At 39.6% G+C, this 24329-nt stretch overlaps 1 protein-coding gene across 1 annotated transcript in view; it reads right to left on the bottom strand.

Annotated features, from left to right (window-relative positions):
- Ufd4 (ubiquitin fusion-degradation 4-like) overlaps positions 1–24329 on the bottom strand; it is a 497787-nt gene that overhangs the window by 151977 nt on the left and 321481 nt on the right. Inside the window, exons 25-26 of the mRNA XM_071676899.1 lie at positions 19995–20147; positions 15278–16082 (exon numbers count right to left, since the gene is read on the bottom strand). Of these exons, the coding sequence (XP_071533000.1) occupies positions 15278–16082; positions 19995–20147 (958 nt within the window). The remainder of the gene's footprint in view (positions 1–15277; positions 16083–19994; positions 20148–24329) is intronic.

Raw genomic sequence — 24329 nt, 5'->3', positions numbered from 1 at the left:
ATTACTAAAAGGTCATGATCTGTACAAGGTTCATGGTCCTGATAAAATTTCACCACATGTGTTGAGGATGTTACAGAAACAATGAAGAGATCTCAAATACTACTCAAGGTGTTGCTGGAGAAAGACAAAGTGACATGGGAATAGAAAAATTTTAACATCATACCCATCATAAATGAAAGGGAAGGCTGGGTAGACTGTTTATATCTTGACTGCCAGAAAGCATCTGACACAGTACCACATAGGAGGCTGATTAAGAAGCTGCAATACCAGACAGGAAAGTAGGAAGACTCCTCTAATGGATAAAAGATTATCTTAGTGGATAGGGAACAAATGACACGTCAGAGGAGCCTTCTCCAAATGGATGGTTAACAGTGTAGTACCCCAGGATTCTGTTTTAGGACAAATACTCTTCTTGATCCACGTGGATGACTTGCCTGAAGGCATGGACATGTATCTGAATACGTTTGCAGATGATGCAAAAGTCATGAGGGAAGTGAATTACAAGGATTGCATTTGCTTACTAAGGGATCTAAACAGACTCAAAACTGGTCTGATAAATGGCTGATGAAATTCAACCCAAGCAAATGTAAGGTGTTGACACAAAGTGAAGGAAGGTCTTTTAATGATTACTATCTAGCAGGAAATAAGACTCAGGATTCTGTGTAAGAGAAGAACTTGACAGTCAGCATCATCCCTAAGCTGTCATCAGAGCCCTACAGTAGAAGAATACTGAGAGAGACATACTATCTTACTGCAAATATCAGGACAGCTTTCAAAAACACTGATACAGCAATAATTAGCAAGCTGTTCATATCCTACATTTGGCCGAAACTAGAATACGCTTGTCAAACTTGGTTACTACATCTAAAGCACACAGAGTTAACAAGGAATGTCCAAAGGAAGGCAACAAAGAGCTACCAGAATTAAGATAACCACAAGAAAAGACTAAAGGCTTCAAATTTGCCTAACTTAAGAGGACAGAAGTATGAAGGGTGATCTGATCACAACCTTTATGTTTTTAAATAGATTGATGATGTGGACAGCGACTAGTTCTTTAAGATATGCAGGGATAGAGCAACAAAGGAACATAAAATTAAGCAAGAAACTTGTTAAAAAAAGATGTATAGGAGTACTTTCATAATATAAGAGTGGTAGATGGAAAGAACAAGATGACCAAAACCATGTTTAATATAGACAGCATCCATAAATCTAAGAAGTATGATAGTAAAGAATGTTCAAGAGATGGGCCCTACAAGGGTAAAACTTTCTTCCTACACAGTATAAATAGGTAATTACACACACAGACACACACACACTCCCTAGCCTAAGCCAGGTACCTATTTACTGACCATCTCTAAAGGGAAGATGAACAGCTGGGTTAGCTGATAGCTGACTACCACACCCTGGATTCAAACCTGGGCAGGCCTGTACATGAACTGTGGTCAGTAATGCTAAACAATACACACTGGAAGCTGAAGCCTGTATGCAAGAGTGCATGCGTGTGTGCGTGCATGCATGAGTGTGTGTGTACATGCATGCGTGTGAGCGTGCATTGGTAATTCTACAATTGTACGGTAAAGAGAGTTTTATATCTGAGAGGCCCAATCTCTTAAACTTTCTTGACCATCAAACAGCTTTCTAAAAATCAGTCAGAATTAACATTTTCATTACTTGCCTATTCTAATCATCCATCACCCTTACACCAAAATACTACTTCCTCATTTTTTCATTCATACATGTTTGCAATCTTCCATGTTAGCAAGGTAGCACCATGAACAGGCAAAGAAATTACCTCATTTTCTCACACCCACTCTCTAGCTGCCATTATAATGGACTGAAACCACAGCCCCATATCAGCAATCAAACCTCATATAGCTTTCCCTAGTTTCCCCTGGCCACTTTACACTGACAGCATGTCATCCTCTGTAAATGATATTGCTCACTATCACTCTATCCCATCCATGCTCATGCCCCGAGCCTTCAAGGTATCTTTCACTCCATCCTTTCACTTCCTCCTTGGTTCCCCCTTTTCCTTGTTCCTTCTAATTCTAACATCCTTTCCTTACTCATCCTCTCATTATGTCCAAACTATTTCAGCACACCCTCCTCAGCTCTCTCATACATGATCCTCTTAATACCACACCCCTCTCTGAATCAATTACCCTCCCAAAACCACTTAATGTTCTTAAACATTCTACTTCCAATACATTCACCCTATCCTTTACATTTTTGTCTTAGGCCCACACATTACATTCATATAGCACCAACAGGAGTACTATACCATCATACATAACCATCTTTGCCCTAAAGGCAGCAAGCCTCTCTTTCCACACACCTCCATGCACCCAAGATCTTTCTTTTCCCCTTACCCACCCTATAACTCACTAGCTCCCATGTTTTAGGCCTGCTTAACCACCTCTTGGCTACATCTTAATTTTTCTCAGTTTCCCACATTAGTGAGGTAGCACTAGGAACAGATGAAGAAAGGCCACATTCACTCACATCCATTCTCTAGCTGTAATGTGCAATGCACAGAAACTATAATACCCTATCCACAACCATGGCCCACAGACCTATCCATGGTTTCCCCAAGCTGATTAATTTGTCCTAGTTCAGTCCAGTGACATGATGCTGATCCCTGTATAACATGCACACCTTTCACCCTCCTGCATGTTGAAGACATAATAACTCATTCTCCTCCAACTCCATATTCTCTTCTCATCCCCTTTTACTTCTGATACATACATCATCTTTGTTAACCTCTTCTCACTCATTTTCTCTTTGTGTCTGAACCATTTCAGTACACCCTCTTCATTTCTCTCTCTCAACGACACTCTTCTTATAACACACCTCCCTCTTACCGTTTATCACTTACTCCATCAAACCACCTCATGCCACATACTGACCCCACACATTTCATTTCAAACACATTCACCCTCCTCTGCACATCCTCATCTATAGCCCATGGCTCACATCCATACAACGATGGTGGAACTACTATTCTTTCAAACATACCCATTTTCACCCTCTCAGATAATGATCTCTCTTTTCACACATTCCTCAGTGCTCTCAGAACTTCATATCAAAGATAGTTATATCAACAATCATCATCTCAAAGTTAACATCAATGGTCCTTTGATGTCTTGCCTGTGCCTATGGATTTTAGACTTCCTTCATTTCTTGACACAAATTTACAGAGTCCATGGCATCTAGTAGCTTTCTGATATGCTCCTCTTCTGTAGCCTCCATTTTCTTCTTATTTAAAGAATGCTTCACTATTGTGGCTTAGAGCCTCCAAACTTCTATTCCACTTCAATAACCACTGCTTTGGATCTTGTCCCTTACTCCTTCAACTATTCGTTACTCTCTAAATACCTTTGCATTCCTATTTAAACACCATCTGCCTTCTCAGGGATACCCCACACTTATCTAAACCCAAGTTAAAAATATCATCAATTCTCATTATTCTAAAGTCAAGCTCCATCACAGAACTTCCCAGTTTATTCATTTCAGCTAAATTTGTAGGGCAATCAATGTATTCCTATATTTTTCTATCTTATCATCATGTTGCCATACTCTAAGCATAAACTTTTTCACTTAGGCCATAACAGAGGACCTTCCAGCTGTACTGTTCCCCCTCTCCCAACAGGCATCCTCATTTATACTTAGGAAATCAAGAAAATCCCAATTTTCATATCTTCACTAAACATTCTGGTAGTATCAATCAAATCAAACTTTTTAAACTAAACAACTTCAATTTCCTCATTTCATATTCTTTTCACCTGTCTTGGGGTCAGACTTCAAAGCCTAGCCTGGCCTAGCCTAGCTAAGGATATAGTACCCATGCTTTGGTTTACAGTATTCTACATAACTGTCAAACTTCAGCCCATATTGGTTAATGTGCTAACTATTCTCAGCTCTGATTCAAAAACATCCAGCAGACTCATCATTCCACTGGTACCTTACTGAAGTATCTCTCATACACAAAAAGGTGGAGGCAAAAAAAATTTCTCTACTTAGTAGCCCTAAATCAATAATTCTAAAAAAGTAAACAGCCATCGATCTGGTGACCTTATGGAAAATACAGATGAGAATCTCCTCACCACCAAAGTGATCTAGGACAATTTTTATGCATCAGATAGTGCAGACAGTAAAGAACATCATGAAAAAAAAAAATCAACAGGGTTATTTAAGGATGGAGACAGGCCTATAGAAAAAAAATATTCACTACACCTGTGCTTATGGAAGAAATTACACAATAACTATGCCTAACCCTTTCTTTATATAATCCAAGGGTGATGGAGCCACTTGGGTAAAACAAGTAAACAGCTAAAAAAAAAAAAAAAAAAAAAAAAAAAGAAACCGCTAATATCCTCTCCTCATGCACCAGCCACTAGCCATCTTTGCACTTAATTCTAGGGTGATTTTTTTTTACTATTTCTAAATATAATGCGATTATCCACTACCAACGCTGTGACTGCCTGCATATGATATACGAGTAGAGTATGAAACCATATTCAAGGCAAAAGAAACAATTCCTTTCCCATCACAACATCTGACTGCCAGTCTCCCTTAAACTGATTTCTAGAGTAATATTTCTAAAAAGATTCACATCATTTACCACCAATGCTGCTCCTGTCTCTGAAATAAGAGAACAGTATGAAAACAAGCCCAACTGAAAGAAACACTTTCCACATTCTTCTTTATTGGGATCGGTGAGATAAGTCATCCAAACCCTCCTTCCACCCCTTGCTCAGTAGTACCAACACAATGGTGTTAATATCTCTTTCCTCATACTTGACCACAGCTTTCTGCATCACCGATGTAGCACCAGGAACAGAGGAAGAGAAGTTATATGTAATGCATCAAAACCACAGCTCCCAATCCAAAATCAGGTCCCACTGACCTTTCCATGGTTTATCCTAAATGCTTCACATGCCCAGGTTCACTACACTGATGGCACATCAACCCCAGTGCACCACATCATGTTAACATATGGGCAAAAGGGTAAAAGATAAAATCAAATCAAGAGCATGAATTTATTCCATGCAATTAATTTAGAGAAAGTCTTCTTCAGGAGATTGGTGATGCATCATGGCAGGTACACAAACTTGTATAGAAAACTAGTAGCTTAAGGAAATAGTCACTGAGATATGTTGCTACCTGACTAGTCCATTACAGGCATTTGCCTGCCACAAACTGGCTAGTCTTAATGCAAAATTACTACCACTGTCCTGGACCAAGTGAAGCTGCCTACTTTGGTGTTACTATTCCTTTCAGTGGCAATGCAGGCCTTTTCTTGTCTGCCCCCAGACGAAGAATCTTCTTTCCATGCCCCACCTTTTCTTGTCTGCCCTCTGATGAAGAATCTTCTTTCCATGCCCCATCTCATTAGGTGCCCTTCCTTGTTTATTCACACCACCAAAGCAACAGAGGTGGTCTGTTGTTTAACATCAACTTTTATCTCTCATGGCCTAGCTTGCAGGATACATCCAGTCTCACCATAATTGTTTTTCTGTCAGCCACTGCATGGGCTCTCATACACAATGCCATTCTTGTTAATCTATAACTTTTCTTAGTCCTAATAATGTCTCCTGTTCACATTCCTGATATGGTCACTGCAACCAAGGATGTTGTTTGTAAAACTTTGTTGGTGTGAGCTCTGTCCTGAGACAGGTATCAACAAGCAAATCATGGAATGCAAAACATATCAAAAAAGTTTTAAAAACATCTATGGATGCAGTGACATCAGAAATAAATAAAAAAAAAATCATCACTGGAGACAGTCACAAAAACAAGAACAATATAGTATACGAGATCCAGTGCAGACAGCATGAGAAGAATCATTATGGCAATACTAGGTACGGCCTACAAGTGAGGCTACATGAGCACAAGATTGATTTTTCAAACACTTGCATTGCCATTACTCTAGTGGTAAATGTTGCCGAGGAAGGATACTTGCCAAGGTGGAGGGATGCAAAAATTTTACACAGGGTGTAGACAAAAAGACATTGAAAGCAATTCAAACTGTTGTTAAAACAAAAAATAACACCAGAGCAGGAAGCTTCACAAAGCAGCAGAAATGGTGTTCTTCAACTGGCCAGTTTGTAGCATACGATACCTAATAATGGATCAATCAGGTAGCAGCACATCTCAACAACCAGTGCAGTGATACATCAGTTGTCTAAAAGCACAAGTAACTGTCATGATGTAACATTGTTTTCCTGAAGAGGACTTTGTCGAAACTAATCAAGAAGAAAGTTCTAGCTCATGATTTCAGTTTACCTTGCGATGTTTTATCCATTTGTTACTGTGGATAAAACTCATTGGCTTACAGGTATCAATACAACTTTGTGCATTTTCTCTTACATTTGAATGCTGGTTCATAACTCAATATAAGAAGAAATGCATTATCTTCCTTTTCTCACATCAATAATGGGACTTCAGGAAAAGGTCCAGAATTAATCATCAAATGGAGGAATGGTCCAGTAACTCCATCATGGTATGAAAATGAATAAATGCACAGATGACAGAGTACCATTCAGAAGTTAAAATAATATACCAAAAATCTTATTTTCATCTTTGCACAGGCTTTGTCCACTGCTGAGTGTGGGGCAGAGGAAGGTGAGGATGACACATACGACTGTTCCTCATAACAGAGAATGATGTTATGTTTCTTTCTCCTTAGTATTTTTTCAAACTGTACTCTTAGATACAGGCAGTGTCCAAGGAAAAAAAATGAATATACAATATTTTGAAATATACTTAAGACTTTTCACACTAAAAATCAGTAAAAAGGAGACTGGCCAGCAAATACAGGAAAGATAACACAGGATTTGTTTCTTTACCTTGAGCTTAGTTTCACACTAATCATTTCACACACAGGTGTAGTACTGGTGGTGAATAACATGAATATAACTAAACATATGATATTAGGAACACAGAAAGGAGCAAAGTGCAGATATGTTGTCTACGGCCAATTCATCTAATCTTAGTGCTACCTCGCTAACAAGGAAAACAGTGAACACGCATGAATCAAAAAAGATTATACTAGTCACACAACAAATTAGTGCATGGAAAGTGAATGGTTAGCATGGAGGAGAGGTATAGGAGGTATCTTTCTTTGGAAATATCCTAGTCCTTTGGTTATAATCTGTTACAAAAATCCTTCCACACCTTATGCACCTTTTTCATGAACCAATTAATGGAAATCACCAATCCTTTTTCAGCACAGATCTCAGCACACTGTTCATCATGATCATATGCAGTGGGTACCCCATGGCCCCTAATCATGCCCTACAAATGCCACATCACTCACTCTTGTATTCAAAATTCCCAACACAACGACTTTGATACCTTGCTTCAAAAACAATGAAGCTTTCACTCAGTTCCTCTCATAACACACCTGATATCACTAACATAATTGGTTTTGTGGATCTTTCACCACAATGTGATAAAAGGAGTGAAAGTAAGGCCTGAGTGTCAAGTTATCACAAAATCTAACCTACACCACAAAATCTATTACTGATTATGGTTATGTTTTACCTTACATACCTAATCTTTTCCTATCATAATCAGTGATTCACTGATAATTTTCCATAATATCAAAATTATAGTTCTGAAAAATTACCAGCTGCACCAGTCAGACACAGTACTGTCAAGGTTAGGTGGGCATACGCAATTCCGCCTCCACTCCCAAAAGGAACACCCTCTTAGGCATCATTTTGATTATCTCTCAATGCAGGAGGAGATAATGGCCACATCATCATTCTCCACATAATCCAAAAACAGGTAATCTTCACCATCACATAATTCAGGATATTATCTGTCTGGTTCTATAAATGTAGCAAAAAGTTGCTTAGTATCCTTCCTAGAAAACTAATGAAAATGTGATATCACTAGCATGGCTGGAGGAAGACTGACTGTGGAGAGGTAGTATCACAAACTGTTACCTTCCAAGCTCAATGCACAAATAAAAGGGCATGAAACACGTTTAAAAAAAGAATGTCTAGAGAGCCCAACATCGCAAATATCTATCGGGAGAAGTTAAGGAGTTAAAAAAGAAAGAAATATGCTTAATTATGAACACATTCATCTCATTCCAGACAAAACCAAAAAGATATAAAAAGTCCTTACACTAAATCAAACACAACCTTACAGTCAAAGCACAAACTTATGCTCTAGCATTACCCATGCATTCCACATGACAAATATGTCTGTGAATTTCACCGTCATGGAAAATTACTCAAACTCCTTCAAATTATCTATATACTACATACTTATCTTGGGTGTGTTGCTAAGATTTCACATGAATTACTCTAATCTATCCCAAAAGTATTTCATGTGAACTTCCCTACTCTAAAGAATAAAGTATTCTAAGTGAATTTCCCTACTTTAGCAAATGAGAGGGCATATAAAATACCGAGCTTCAAACACACAATCAGAAAAAAAGAGAGACAGATGATGATACTAAGAGACATGAAAGATTATATCACCAGCATAATTCTGAAACAGCTTACTGTCACTCAACACTGACAATAGCACTATCTGTCTTTCAAAAGAATAAAAGAACAGCAATGAACACAACTGATACTAGAACACAGCCCTTTCTTATTCCAGATGTCTTCAGGAATATGTTCCATTACAGAAACTGAAAACACTCCTTTTGTTAAAAGTAAAAAGCTATTCTTCAACATAAGGAATCTGGCAAGAGCAAAACAATTTCAGTGTCAGTACAGTGATCTAAATACTTTCATAATATTACCATATACTAAATGCAGATTATGTCAAAATAATTTTGACAATTAATACCTAAATAAAACCTATAAATCTAAGACACTGCTGACATTTATTAAGATTCTAAACTACCTGGCAAGGTTTTTCACAGAGTTGCAGAGTCAATAGAGGAGATCTTAAGACACAATTACAGGCAGAAAACAGAAAGCTCCATTTTCAATCATGTGGAATAAATCCCTTGTGCCTAAAGGAACAAACCTACATATAGTTCTTGGATTACCAACAATCTGTAGCAATTTCCTTATGATGACAGAGACTCTCAATTCCATTCCCATCTTTCAACTTTACCATAATCTTGTACAACTACAGAAAGCAATGGCATTTAATCTGCAGCTAACATCTGCATTAAAGAGCAAAGCTTACTTACAGTGTTAGCCATGTATGAATGCTATAACTACAAAAACAGTGGGATATACTGTAGCTTTTAATCAGCACCTAACATCTGCATACCATCAAAGGGCAATAACTTGCTAATGGGTTCAGCCATGTATGATTTTTTTTCTTAATGTTAGATGAGATGGCAAGGGCAGCTGAGGCCCTAATAAAGACCATCCCATCTGGGAGTGGACTTAGCAGCAGATGGAACCATGGAAGCGGAAGTGAGTCACAGGGTGGGGGAGGGGGCAAAGGTTCTGGGAGATATGAAGAATGTGTGGAAGGAGTGAATGTTATCTCCAAGAGCAAAAATGGGTATTTCTAAAGGAATAGTAGTTCCAACAATGTTATATGGTTGTGAAGCATGGGCTATAGATAGGGGTGGACGGAGGAGGGTGGATGTATTAAAAATAAAATGCTTAAGGACAATATGTGGTGTGAGGAGGTTTGATTGAGTAAGTAATGAAATGGTAAGAGAGACGTGTGGAAATAAAAAGTGTGGTTGAGAGAGCAGAAGGTATGCTGAAATGGTTTGGACATATGGAAAGAAAGAGTAAGATAAGATTGACAAAGACGATATATGTATCAGAGGTGAAAGGAACAAAGAGAAGCGGTAGACCAAATTGGAGGTGGAAGGATGGAGTTAAAAAGATTTTGAGCGATCAGGGTCTGAACATAGAGGAGGGTGAGAGGAGGGCAAGGAATAGAGTGAACTGGAACAATGTGGTATACTGGAGTCGATGTGTTGTCAATGGACTGAACCAGGGCATGTGAAGCGTCTGAGGTAAACCATGGAAAGGTCTGTAGTGTCATGATATGGATAGGGAGCTGAGGTTTTAGTGCATTATACATGACAGCTAGGGACTGAGTGTTGGACTGAATATGGCCTTTCTTGTCTTTTTTCCAGGTACTGCCTCACTAAAGCAGGGGGTAGTGATGCTATTTCCTGTGTGACAGGGTAGTGACAGGAATGGATGAAGGCAAGCAAGGATAATTATGTACATGTGTAAATATGTGTATGTATATGTATATGATGATATGTAAATGTATGTATATGTGCGTGTATGGGCATTTATGTATATGAATGGATGGGCCATTCTTCATCTGTTTCCTCGCGCTACCTCACTGATGCAGGAAACAGCAATTAAGTATAGCAAAAAAATGACACCAGGGGAATGGGTGAGGATTAGATGTATTTAGGGAAGCAGTGATGGCTTGAGCAAAATTCGCATGTGGCATGAGAAAGGTGGGAGGTGGGCAGATTAGAATGGGTAGTGAGTGGTGGGATGAAGAAGTAAGGTTGTTAGTTAAAGAGAAAAGAGAGGTGTTTGGATGATACTTGCAGGGAAGTACTGCAAATGACAGGGAGATGTATAAAAGAAAGTGGCAGGAAGTCAAGAGAAAGGTGCAAGAGGTGAAAAAGAGGGTAAATGAGAGTTGGGGTGAGAATAATCATTAAATTCTAGGGAGAATAAAAAGATGTTTTGGAAGGAGGTAAATAACGTACATGCGAGGATGTAAGGCATGTGTATGTGTAGGAAGAGAGGAAAGTGAGTGGTTCTCAGTGAATGTAGGTTTGCGGCAGGGGTGTGTGGTGTCTCCATGGTTGTTTACTTTGTTTATGGATGGGGTTGTTAGGGAGGTGAATGCAAGAGTTTTGGAAAGAGGGGCAAGTATGAAGTCTGTTGGGGATGAGAGAGCTTGGGGAGTGAGTCAGTTGTTGTTCGCTGATGATACAGCGCTGGTGGCTGATTCATGTGAGAAACTGCAGAAGCTGGTGACTGAGTTTGGTAAAGTGTGTGAAAGAAGAAAGTTAAGAGTAAATGTGAATAAGAGCAAGGTTATTAGGTACAGTAGGGTTGAGGGTCAAGTCAATTGGGAGGTGAGTTTGAATGGAGAAAAACTGGAGGAAGTGAAGTGTTTTAGATATCTGGGAGTGGATCTGTCAGCGGATGGAACCATGGAAGCGGAAGTGGATCATAGGGTGGGGAGGGGGCGAAAATTCTGGGAGCCTTGAAGAATGTGTGGAAGTCGAGAACATTATCTCGGAAAGCAAAAATGGGTATGTTTGAAGGAATAGTGGTTCCAGCAATGTTGTATGGTTGCAAGGCGTGGGCTATGGATAGAGTTGTGCGCAGGAGGATGGATGTGCTGGAAATGAGATTTTTGAGGACAATGTTTGGTGTGAGGTGGTTTGATCGAGTAAGTAACGTAAGGGTAAGAGAGATGTGTGGAAATAAAAAGAGCGTGGTTGAGAGAGCAGAAGAGGGCGTTTTGAAATGGTTTGGGCACATGGAGAGAATGAGTGAGGAAAGATTGACCAAGAGGATATATGTGTCGGCGGTGGAGGGAACGAGGAGAAGAGGGAGACCAAATTGGAGGTAGAAAGATGGAGTGAAAAAGATTTTGTGTGATCGGGGCCTGAACATGCAGGAGTGTGAAAGGAGGGCAAGGAATAGAGTGAATTGGTGCGATGTGGTATACCGGGGTTGATGTGCTGTCAGTGGATTGAATCGGCATGTGAAGCGTCTGGGGTAAACCATGGAAAGCTGTGTAGGTATGTATATTTGCGTGTGTGGACGTATGTATATACATGTGTATGGGGGTGGGTTGGGCCATTTCTTTCGTCTGTTTCCTTGCGCTACCTCGCAAACGCGGGAGACAGCGGAAAAAAAATATATATATATATATATCCCTGGGGATAGGGGAGAAAGAATACTTCCCACGTATTCCCTGCGTGTCGTAGAAGGCGACTAAAAGGGGAGGGAGCGGGGGGCTGGAAATCCTCCCCTCTCACTTTTTTTTTTTTTTTTTCCAAAAGAGGGAACAGAGAAGGGGCCCAGGTGAGGATATTCCCTCAAGGGCCCAATCCTCTGTTCTCAACGCTACCTCGCTAATGCGGGAAATGGCGAATAGTATGAAAGAAAGAAAAGAGTATATATATATATATATATATATATATATATATATATATATTTTTTTTTTTTAATTTCCAAAAGAAGGAACAGAGAAGGGGGTCAGGTGAGGATATTCCCTCAAGGGCCCAGTCCTCTGTTCTTAACGCTACCTCGCTAGCGCGGGAAATGGCGTATAGTTTGAAAGAAAAAGAAAGAAAAAAGATGAGAACAAATAGAAACATTGGTGAAGGGGGCAAGTGGGGAGGTAATAACAGGTAGTGATGAAGTAAGGAGATGGAGTGAGTATTTTGAAGGTATGCTGAATGTGTCTGATGATAAAGTGGCAGATATAGGGTGTTTTACTCAGGGTGAATGGTTTGGTAAAGAGACAAGAGGTTGTGAAAGCTTTGCAGAAAATGAAATCCGGCAAGGCAGTGGGTTTGGATGGTATTGCAGTGGAATTTATTAAAAAAAGGGGTGACTGTGTTGCTGATTGGCTGATGAGGATATCTAATGTATGTATGGATCATGGCGAAGTGCCTGAGGATTGGAGGAATGCATGCATAGTGCTATTGTACAAGGACAAAGGGGATAAAGGTGAGTGTTCAAACTACAGAAGCATAAGTTTGTTGAGTATTCCTGGGAAATTATATGAGAAGGTATTGATTGAGAGGGTGAAGGCATGTACACAGCATCATATTGGAGAAGAACAGTGTGGTTTCAGAAGTGGTAGAGGATGTGTGGATCAGGTGTTTGCTTTGAAGAATGTATGGGAGAAATATTTAGAAAAACAGATGGATTTGCATGTAGCATTCATGGACTTGGAGAAGGCATATGATAGGGTTGATAGAGATGCTCTGTGGAAGGGGTTGATAGAGATGCTTTGTGGAAGGGGTTGACAGAGATGCTCTGTGGAAGGTTTTAAGAGTATATGGTGAGGGAGGTACGTTGTTAGAAGTAGTGAAAAGTTTTTCCAAAGGATGTAAGACATGTGTAAAAGTAGGAAGAGAGGAGAGTGATTGGTTCCCAATGAATATCTGTTTGCAGTTGGCCTGTCAAATTTGTTTATGGATGTGTCCCGGGACAATTCTATATACGGTTCTGTATCAAAAGTGCTCCTTCCAGCATTAACCTCTCACCAAATGACTTTTCTAAATGTTCTTTGAAGATAGACTAAAATTACAACCATTCTCAGTAATAATGAACACATCAAAGCCAAATCTATCACATACAAACAACTTCAACCACCTATAAAACGACACTGTCCCCTGCGGACACCACCTTCACTATTCAATGAACTATAATCAAGCATACCTCTGCATTAGGAATGTACATCAGTGCTTAATATTCTGTATTATTGATACAGCAAACTGGGAATCAATAAAATACAGCACCTTCTCCGAGTCTCATGCAAACATATATATTAGGAGAATGCCTCAAACCTAAGTTTTTACAATGCCCATCCTCTCTAATGTTTTCTTTTTAAAAGTATTCATGTGAAACCTAATCAAAAAATCAATGTAACTTCAACTAATTCTACTCTTAAAAAGTATGCATGATGTACAACTGTACAGCACAATTTCTACATAAATCTAAGTAAAACTTCAAAGTAAAATATGAAATAAATTTCATACGTTACATTACATCAGCCTATAAACTGGAACAATAAAATCTTATTTTCATAAAAAAAAAATGTTTCAATCAAAAATACAATTTGCCTTTATCATCCTCCGTGAGTTTTGTAAGTAAGTGTTTATTTTCACCTGAATGCATGCAGTCACAATGAGCAGGTACTTATCAATCCAGGTTTTTATCAGACCAATGATATTTACAAACATCCTTCACACCTTCAATGCATAAATTGCATAAGTAATTTTCTCAGATGTAATAATTTGCAGTAATTTTGGGGATATCAATACTGCTCACCAGTGTTTGATCAGCAAAGCACATGACATCAGTTTTAGTGATCAGTACACAAACAATACTAAATAACAAGAAGCAAAGCTGTAATTCTAACATAAGAAGCACCATCTTTGGTTCAGACAAAGGGTTATTAACACCTACTCACATTCAACCCTTACCTAAAGATCCCTGAAAATGAACATGCAGTTTGTACTCTTATGCATCCAAAAAACAAGCAGCACAGACCAAATTCTGAAGATCCAAATTCAAAAGCCACCCACACCTTATCATCAGTTAGGCTTAAAACTACACAGCCTCAGCATGCACAGCTCAAATGTAAATTATTATTTGTATATATATATAAAAAACTATTTCTGATTGTGAATTAGATGAGCAATGCATTAAATTAGATCAAAAGAAACAATGCAGTGACTAAAGACAGAGTCATGAAAGGCACATTGCTCAGCTAATACAATCTTTAAGTTGTGGGTGACAGTAGTCTTAGTAGTGTCACCTTCTCATAAATATATATATATATATATATATATATATATATATATATATATATATATATATATATATATATATATATATATATATAAAATACTGACACCAACCCTTTAAAACAAAGGGAAAGCATTTCTTGTCAGTCCTAATCCACCTGATGTGTCCACAAGCCCTTGTATATGTTTTCCTTAAGATGTCACGCATTAAAAAAAGCCACAGTTCAAAGATATCTGCATCTGAACAACAGGTGGATTTGGAAGACCAAGTTATATGAAACCTTACCCGAACACTAAACCATACAGTCCAACATACCGTTTGAATGCAAAAAGCAATGACACAAAGTGAAAAACTTTACCTCAATAAAATAAACCTTGTATTTTTTGGAGTGTAAGTATGAGAGATATCATCAGGTTAAGTGCAGGATAAGGTCTGGGGAGTGTGTCACCATAGATTCCTTCCAAATACCAAAGTAAAAAATATGATGGCTACTACATACCAGACTTCCCCAAGATAACTAAGTGAAACCTCAATTGTCTGTGGGTAAACAGTTCTGCAGACACCATATTTGACCTTTTGGTATACAGAAGTTACCAGAGAGTCCCTAGAGCCCAGAAATGAGGACCTGGTACTTAAGAAAAAACTACAAAATTAATGGCATAGCACTCTAGTCTTGAATCAAATAAACTTGAACAACATTTACATAACTAAACAAGCTGTTGTATCCCATCCTTATACATCTGAAAAATATGGTCCCCAGTTCTGGGATCAAGGACTTAGGAAATGTGTACATTTGAGCTAACCTGGGAGGTGGAAGTGTGAGGAGAGAGCCAGACGGACCAGACTGGACATGGAGTGGGTGGAGGGCGAGAACACTGGGTGGGCCAGGCTTGGGGGTGGCCCACCTATCAGTTGCCCCAAGCCTGTGCGCACATTACTGACACTAGCAGGCACATTGGGAGCATGGGGTGCCATCCCCCCACTGCCACATACCCCAGTGCTGGGTGGCATGGTAGCTGATCCCCCCCGTCTCCTGGCAACCTGAGCAAAAGTCTCCAACAGACTGTGTGTCAATGGCTCAGAGTCTGCACTGGTCAGGTTGGGCACACTAACACTCATAGGCTGTGAAGACATGGTGGAGCGCCCACTGCAGTCCCTCTTACCCTCACCCGTTACTACACCCCCACATCGCTTCCTGCTGCTGCTGGTGAGGCCCCCAATACTGCTGCTGCTGCTGCTCACACTGCTACTAATCCCTATACTGTTGATATCACCAAACTTTTCTTCATTCACAGTCACAGCTGGACAATGCCCAGTTTGGCCCTTAGAACCCACTTTGGTGTCCGGGGTTGGGTGCAATCCCACATCCATCACAGTCACAGCCTCACTCACATCACCCGTACCGGATTTCATATCAGAGGTATTGAGCACAGACTCCAAGGAGGACATGGCATCGGAGTATTCAGAAGTGATGTCACGGTCGTTCAAGCTGAGGGACTGTACCAGAGATGCCAACTCAGACCCTTTCTCACGCCCATTGCCCTCAACACTTAGGAGAGCTTCAGCACTGGCTACACTTATCACATTTTCTGCAACAGTCTCTGCGGCCTGGAAATACACACAAATAATTTAACAGAACTATCATACAGTAATGAAAGCACTTTAGTAAGTCCACAACAAAAAAGATTTTTATCTAAATCCTATGTTGTGGACAGTTAACCAAGTTTCTATGAAAAAAAACTCTCCCCCTCCCCCAAAATCTGAAAGGCATTTCCACCTTCATTTTATATACTGGTAAGAAATGATACGTAAGTGTAATATTAGCATCAACAAGCCAAAACAAAGAATGGTATTCAAATGCAAAAGGCTAAAGCTATTCAAAGCACAAATAATCAAAATGTCAATATACAGATAATGATCTGCTAAGTTGCACATCCTACCAGGTACCCGAAGGAGTCAATTCTTCAGTTTGATCATTTCCAACATATGTTTATCTAAGATCAAATGCTAGAGGAAAATATGCCAAAGTTCATTCAAAGATACCTAACTTGAAAGTAATTATAGGCAAATCATCCTCAATGAAGCAGGAAACCAGTAATCTGGCTACAGAAGAATACTACCCATGCATATCGTGAAGGGTGACCAAGAGGAGCTGGTGTTACGGCTGGAAATCAATCAATCCCTCCTGTAGTATCACTTTCCATAAAGAAGGACACAGGAAGGAGCCAAAAGAAATTTTTTCCTCTAGAGCTCAGTTATGTATTCCCTGGTGCTAACTGACTTAGGTGGGAAAAAGAAAAGGTATGAGAAGAAAAGAATTTAAAGATGAATTGGTATAGGAAAGGAATTATCTTGACCTTCAACATTCCATTTCACAATGAAATATTGCAATTCTTCCTCTTATTTCCTAATGATACCTAACTACCCCTTCAGTTATAATAAGAGTGATAGGAAGTTAATGGTGTAAGGAAAACAAGAGAACAAACAGACTGAGAGAATTAATGAAAGGGGCAGAGGGGAAGTGGTAATACGCAGCAATGAGTTGAAGAGACTGAGAATATTTTGCAGTGTTGAATGTGTTCAACAATAGGGTAGCAGACGTGAAGTATTATGGATGTGGGGGTATGTGAAATGAGAGAATATGGGACAGCAGTTTTATGTCTCAAGAATAGGTGCAACTTTTGTTTCTGACTAGTTAGTTGAATTTTCATGGTAAGATGCCTGTACAGTGACACTATATAAAACATTGGAGACAAGAATGAAAGTTCAAACTACAGAGGTATAAGTCTGTTAAGTGTGCCTGATAAGCTGTAAGGGGAAAGCTGTAACTGAGATGGTGGTGGCATGCACAGAACATCAGACTGAGAAGAAATAAACTGATTTCATGAGTAGAAGAGCATGTGTGGATCATACGTTTGCTTCGAAGAATATGTGTGAAGAAGGATTGGCATTTGCATATATTTTCCTAGAGAAGCATATGATAGGGCTGATACAGATGCTTTAGGGAAATAAAATCTATTGAAGCATTATCCCAAAAATGGAAAAATATATAAAAACACCATCAAAATATATTAAATATACAGTAAAAAAAGAAAAGGATACTGGTCCAAGACAAGCCAACTAACAGTAGCAGCACACTACATTTCTTGACAGTGACACAATCCAAAAATTGAGAGCTGTAAGTGGCTAGTAAAGATCGGGTCAGTGACATCAGCCCAATGGCAGTCACTGATTGGCAATGAACAGGCCTAAATAACAAGCAAGTAGACACAATGACCCTTGAGTTGTTTTAGTGGGATGCATGAAGGCTGATGCCATCTCACAAAAATTTGGGGGCCTGAAAGAGCCCTGAACCATATATTCATAGCGAATATATCTCAAACCTGAGGGAGAGAAAAAGAAGTGGGGGGGGGGGGGGGGGGGGGGGGTGACAGGGAGTTTGTGTAAGAGGGGATGAGATGATAGTTGTGAAGAGAATTTAAAAAATATACAGTACATCATATAAAGAGTACTAAGATGAATACTCACTAAAGAAAATTGAGAAATCTATCTATAAAGGCTTTTTGGCATAAATAATGGAAACATATATCCACACTGGGACAAACACTCCTTGCAAGCTTCTTGCACGCTTTCTCACCTTTCTCATTATAAGTCAGGTTACCTCGAGGATCCAGTTTCTGCCTCTCTCTCTAAAGAAAATCTCTCACAACTTTCGTCTCTCCGTTGACAGTTCTGAAATTCTACCCCCTAATCAATGAACAGATCTGGTATTACTGCAACATCCACTCTACACTCTCAATGAACAGATTTGGTATTACTGTAACATCCACTCTATGCTCTATCTTGAAAACCCCACATAACAGAAACAGCTAAGTCTGCCTCTAAGAAACTTGGAGTCCTGTATAAAAATCAAAATTTCTTTTCTAACAAACAGCTGCTCTGTTTATACAAGTAAGAGATTGTAATTATGTAATCCTATACAAGTGTACCAATATGATTACCTTACACTTCATAACATTATCATAATGTCAGTTAGTTAGCAGCATATGGAAATGATTGTGTTACATCCCATACGTCATATCATTTTAGTCAGCCAGCGACTTGTGACATCTCTCATTACCCACAAATCTTGGGTTTTGATCAGCTGTTGTCATCATGCATTGCTGTGCTGCGTGTTTCTGAGTACTGTACAGTGTCTTATCAGAAATAAGGACCTACCTGTCTACAAAGTGTGTTTCAGTCAACCTTCAATACCCTGACTGTACTCACATCAACATATAATACAAAGGACTGATCCATCCTTGTATGGTACCATACTGCTCTGAAATCTGAGGTGGTTCTAGCTTTGTATCCTTAATTGACAGAGTTGGGTTGAAATTGATCCACCTTGTGAAATCTCTCAGGCTAACTGAAAAACCTAACCTACTTGCCCAATGCCACAAAGTTGGTTTACTTTACCTCTTCTATAGGTATTACTCTGGTTTTTGCTCTTGAGAGCTGGCTGCTTGTGCGCCCCCACCACCAGCTAAACCATGCAATACTCAGCTAGCTGCTGAAACACATGATTAGAGTAACCATGGGCAACGCAAAGGCTGGCTGTTCTGATAACTGTTTCTTTCCCTACACCTTGAAGCTTTGGACTCTCTACACTCTCAGGTTTTTCCCAATAACTATAACCTGGCAAATATGAAAAGATAAGTTTTCATTGCCCAAGAACTCATAAATGTTTTCCTTTGCCTCTTTTTTTTCCCCTTTCATTAACCTCTTTATATTTCAATTAAGGCCTGGCCTTGATGTGGACTTTTGTCTGAGACTGGAGCCTCTATCAATCTGGCAAATGATGTTAAATTTATAGGGTTACTGGCAGTGGAAGATGTCACATAATGCCAACTACCTAGGCCCACTGTGCAGCCTTCAGAGCAAGTCATAAAACTCAGTGTGGAGATCTACATCTATTGGAGACACTCCCATTGATCTATGCCAGAGGATTGTAAAGAGCAGAAAATTCTTTCCATTTTTTTTACAAACTTCATCCTCTGCTATCAGCATTCTGCATGAAATGTCTAATATACTTTTACTACTTACCCATAGCTTTCTTCTACTCTTGTTCACCACCCTTCAGCTAAAGATAACTTTTTATATTCTTTAAATTCTGATACACTTTCTTCTAAGATCCTCACCTGCTTTTCTTTTATTTATATAATATAACCTTCTAATAATTCTCTTCTAGGATTTACATTCTACACTCTTGCTACAGTCACCCCTAAAAAATTGGGATGAACTACATCAAATAACTCAGACCAGGTCAATCAATGACCAAATCAGAGCCCTAATATCTCAAATGGTATACAACAAAATAATTCTAAGCAGGAATTAATGGCACATTACAAAAAGAATTCATGATACTTGCAAAAGCATTTCACCTGGATAAAATAAAGGCAACAGTTATAACCCAGTGACTTTCAGGAAGTTTTACTCAAAGACTTCAAGATAATCTGCAAACCAAAAATTAGTACTTACTTTAGCTGTGAGGTTATCATCTGAGGCTGCTTGCTCTGAGGCAGCAACAGAATGTTTGTGAATGTCTGTTGTTGCTTGAGGCAGTGACGGTGTGGAGCTGCACTTGCGACTTGTTAGTACACTGGTTCCTTGGGTCACATCAGTGCTTACCACCTAAAAAAAAAAAAAAAAAAAAAAAAAAAAAAAAAAAAAAAAAAAAGATCATAAAACTGTTACATTGCTCTTAAGCATTGTACTAATACATGTATATAGTTCATTTAACAACATTCAAATAGTGTAAGAAATGTCTGTATGTAATCTGATCCCTTTTTCCTACCGCAAAATTTTAAGGAAGCTAAAAATATTCAAAGATAAGAAAAACTTTTGTCCAAAAAGTGAAAGATAAAAGTGAAAAAATTCAGTAAAAAGATTTTTAGTCCACTTCTTACTCTGGTAATAACTACCCTGCACATTGAGCAAGTAACTGGGCTGAGGCATCAACAAAATATATTTATAATTCCCCTTTGTTTAATAGTAACTATATCAACAAACATATGTGTGTATGTGTGTATATGTGCATATGTATGTGTATATGTATATATATGCATATATATGTATATTATCCCTGGGGATAGGGGTGAAAGAATACTTCCCACGCATTCCTCGCGTGTCGTAGAAGGCGACTAGAGGGGACAGGAGCGGGGGGCCAGAAATCCTCCCCTCCTTGTATTTTTTTTAACTTTCTAAAATGGGAAACAGAAGAAGGAGTCACGCGGGGAGTGCTCATCCTCCTCGAAGGCTCAGACTGGGGTGTCTAAATGTGTGTGGATGTAACCAAGATGTAAAAAAAAGGAGAGATAGGTAGTATGTTTGAGGAAAGGAACCTGGATGTTTTGGCTCTGAGTGAAACGAAGCTCAAGGGTAAGGGAGAAGAGTGGTTTGGGAATGTCTTGGGAGTAAAGTCAGGGGTTAGTGAGAGGACAAGAGCAAGGGAAGGAGTAGCAGTACTCCTGAAAGAGTTGTGGGAGTATGTGATAGAATGTAAGAAAGTAAATCCTCGATTAATATGAGTAAAACTGAAAGTTGATGGAGAGAGATGGGTGATTATTGGTGCATATGCACCTGGGCATGAGAAGAAAGATCATGAGAGGCAAGTGTTTTGGGAGAAGCTGAATGAGTGTGTTAGTGGTGTTGATGCACGAGACCGGGTTATAGTGATGGGTGATTTGAATGCAAAGGTGAGTAAGGTGGCAGTTGAGGGAATAATTGGTATACATGGGGTGTTCAGTGTTGTAAATGGAAATGGTGAAGAGCTTGTAGATTTATGTGCTGAAAAAGGACTGGTGATTGGGAATACCTGGTTTAAAAAGCGAGATATACATAAGTATACTTATGTAAGTAGGAGAGATGGCCAGAGAGTGTTATTGGATTACGTGTTAATTGACAGGTGCGCGAAAGAGAGACTTTTGGATGTTAATGTGCTGAGAGGTGCAACTGGAGGGATGTCTGATCATTATCTTGTGGAGGCTAAGGTGAAGATTTGTAGGGGTTTTCAGAAAAGAAGAGTGAATGTTGGGGTGAAGAAGGTGGTGAGAGTAAGTGAGCTTGGGAAGGAGACTTGTGTGAGGAAGTACCAGGAGAGACTGAGTACAGAATGGAAAAAGGTGAGAACAATGGAAGTAAGGGGAGTGGGGGAGGAATGGGATGTATTTAGGGAATCAGTGATGGATTGCGCAAAAGATGCTTGTGGCATGAGAAGAGTGGGAGGTGGGTTGATTAGAAAGGGTAGTGAGTGGTGGGATGAAGAAGTAAGATTATTAGTGAAAGAGAAGAGAGAGGTATTTGGACGATTTTTGCAGGGAAAAAATGCAATTGAGTGGGAGATGTATAAAAGAAAGAGACAGGAGGTCAAGAGAAAGGTGCAAGAGGTGAAAAAGAGGGCAAATGAGAGTTGGGGTGAGAGAGTATCATTAAATTTTAGGGAGAATAAAAAGATGTTCTGGAAGGAGGTAAATAAAGTGCATAAGACAAGGGAGCAAATGGGAACTTCAGTGAAGGGTGCAAATGGGGAGGTGATGACAAGTAGTGGTGATGTGAGAAGGAGATGGAGTGAGTATTTTGAAGGTTTGTTGAATGTGTTTGATGATAGAGTGGCAGATATAGGATGTTTTGGTCGAGGTGGTGTGCAAAGTGAGAGGGTTAGGGAAAATGATTTGGTAAACAGAGAAGAGGTAGTAAAAGCTTTGTGGATGATGAAAGCCGGCAAGGCAGCAGGTTTGGATGGTATTGCAGTGGAATTCATTAAAAAAGGGGGTGACTGTATTATTGACCTGTTGGTAAGGTTATTTAATGTATGTATGATTCATGGTGAGGTGCCTGAGGATTGGCAGAATGTGTGCATAGTGCCATTGTACAAAGGCAAAGGGGATAAGAGTGAGTGCTCAAATTAAAGAGGTATAAGTTTGTTGAGTATTCCTGGTAAATTATATGGGAGGGTATTGACTGAGAGGGTGAAGGCAGGTACAGAGCATCAGATTGGGGAAGAGTAGTGTGGTTTCAGAAGTGGCAAAGGATGTGTGGATCAGGTGTTTGCTTTGAAGAATGTATGTGTGAAATACTTAGAAAAGCAAATGGATTTGTATGAACCATTTAAGGATCTGGAGAAGGCATATGATAGAGTTGACAGAGATGCTCTGTGGAAGGTATTAAGAATATATGGTGTGGGAGGCAAGTTGTTAGAAGCAGTGAAAAGTTTTTATCGAGGATGTAAGTCATGTGTACGTGTAGGAAGAGAGGAAAGTGATTGGTTCTCAGTGAATGTAGGTTTGCGGCAAGGGTGTGTGATGTCTCCATGGTTGTTTAATTTGTTTATGGATGGGGTTGTTAGGGAGGTAAATGCAAGACTTTTGGAAAGAGGGGCAAGTATGAAGTCTGTTGTGGATGAGAGAGCTTGGGAAGTGAGTCAGTTGTTGTTCGCTGATGATACAGCGCTGGTGGCTGATTCATGTGAGAAACTGCAGAAGCTGGTGACTGAGTTTGGTAAAGTGTGTGAAAGAAGAAAGTTAAGAGTAAATGTGAATAAGAGCAAGGTTATTAGGTACAGTTGGGTTGAGGGTCAAGTCAATTGGGAGGTAAGTTTGAATGGAGAAAAACTGGAGGAAGTAAAGTGTTTTAGATATCTGGGAGTGGATCTGGCAGCGGATGGAACCATGGAAGCGGAAGTGAATCATAGGGTGGGGAAGGGGGTGAAAATCCTGGGAGCCTTGAAGAATGTTTGGAAGTCGAGAACATTATCTCGGAAAGCAAAAATGGGTATGTTTGAAGGAATAGTGGTTCCAACAATGCTATATGGTTGCGAGGCGTGGGCTATGGATAGAGTTGTGCGCAGGAGGATGGATGTGCTGGAAATGAGATGTTTGAGGACAATGTGTGGTGTGAGGTGGTTTGATCGAGTAAGTAATGTAAGGGTAAGAGAGAAGTGTGGTAATAAAAAGAGCGTGGTTGAGAGAGCAGAAGAGGGTGTTTTGAAATGGTTTGGGCACATGGAGAGAATGAGTGAGGAAAGACTGACCAAGAGGATATATGTGTCGGAGGTTGAGGGAACGAGGAGAAGTGGGAGACCAAATTGGAGGTGGAAAGATGGAGTGAAAAAGATTTTGTGTGATCGGGGCCTGAACATGCAGGAGGGTGAAAGGAGGGCAAGGAATAGAGTGAACTGGATCAATGTGGTATACCGGGGTTGACGTGCTGTTAGTGGATTGAATCAGGGCATGTGAAGCGTCTGGGGTAAACCATGGAAAGCTGTGTAGGTATGTATATTTGCGTGTGTGGACGTGTATGCATTATACATGTGTATGGGGGTGGGTTGGGCCATTTCTTTCGTCTGTTTCCTTGCGCTACCTCGCAAACGCGGGAGACAGCGGCAAAAAAAAGAAAAAAAATCAACACTTTACCTAAACTAAGTCATTCTAAGACATGATATCGAATGGAAACATGGAACCTGGAAGCAGAAGTAAGTCATAGGATGGGCGAGGGAATGAAGGTTCTCAGAACAGTGTTTGTTTGAATGTACTGTAGTACTAACAATGTTATGTGGATGCAAAGCATGAGCTATAGATGAGCATGTGCAGAGCAGGGTGGATGTGTTGAAAATTAAATGTTTGAGAACAATGTGGATTAAGTAATAAGAGGGTAAGAGAGAGGTGTGTTAAAAGGAAAGGAAGTGTTGCTGAGACAGCTGGAGAAGGTGTTCTGTAATAATCTGGACATATAGAGGGGAAGGGAAAAGAAGGGGAAGCCCAAACTGGAGATGGAAAGATGGAGTGAAAAGTAATTCTGAGTGAACTTAGCCGTAAC

Source organism: Panulirus ornatus, chromosome 23, assembly GCF_036320965.1.
Source record: "Panulirus ornatus isolate Po-2019 chromosome 23, ASM3632096v1, whole genome shotgun sequence".
NCBI classification, from domain to species: domain Eukaryota; kingdom Metazoa; phylum Arthropoda; class Malacostraca; order Decapoda; family Palinuridae; genus Panulirus; species Panulirus ornatus.
The sequence above is the reverse complement of the archived record's forward strand: the minus strand, read 5'-3'. Positions and strand labels throughout refer to the sequence as shown.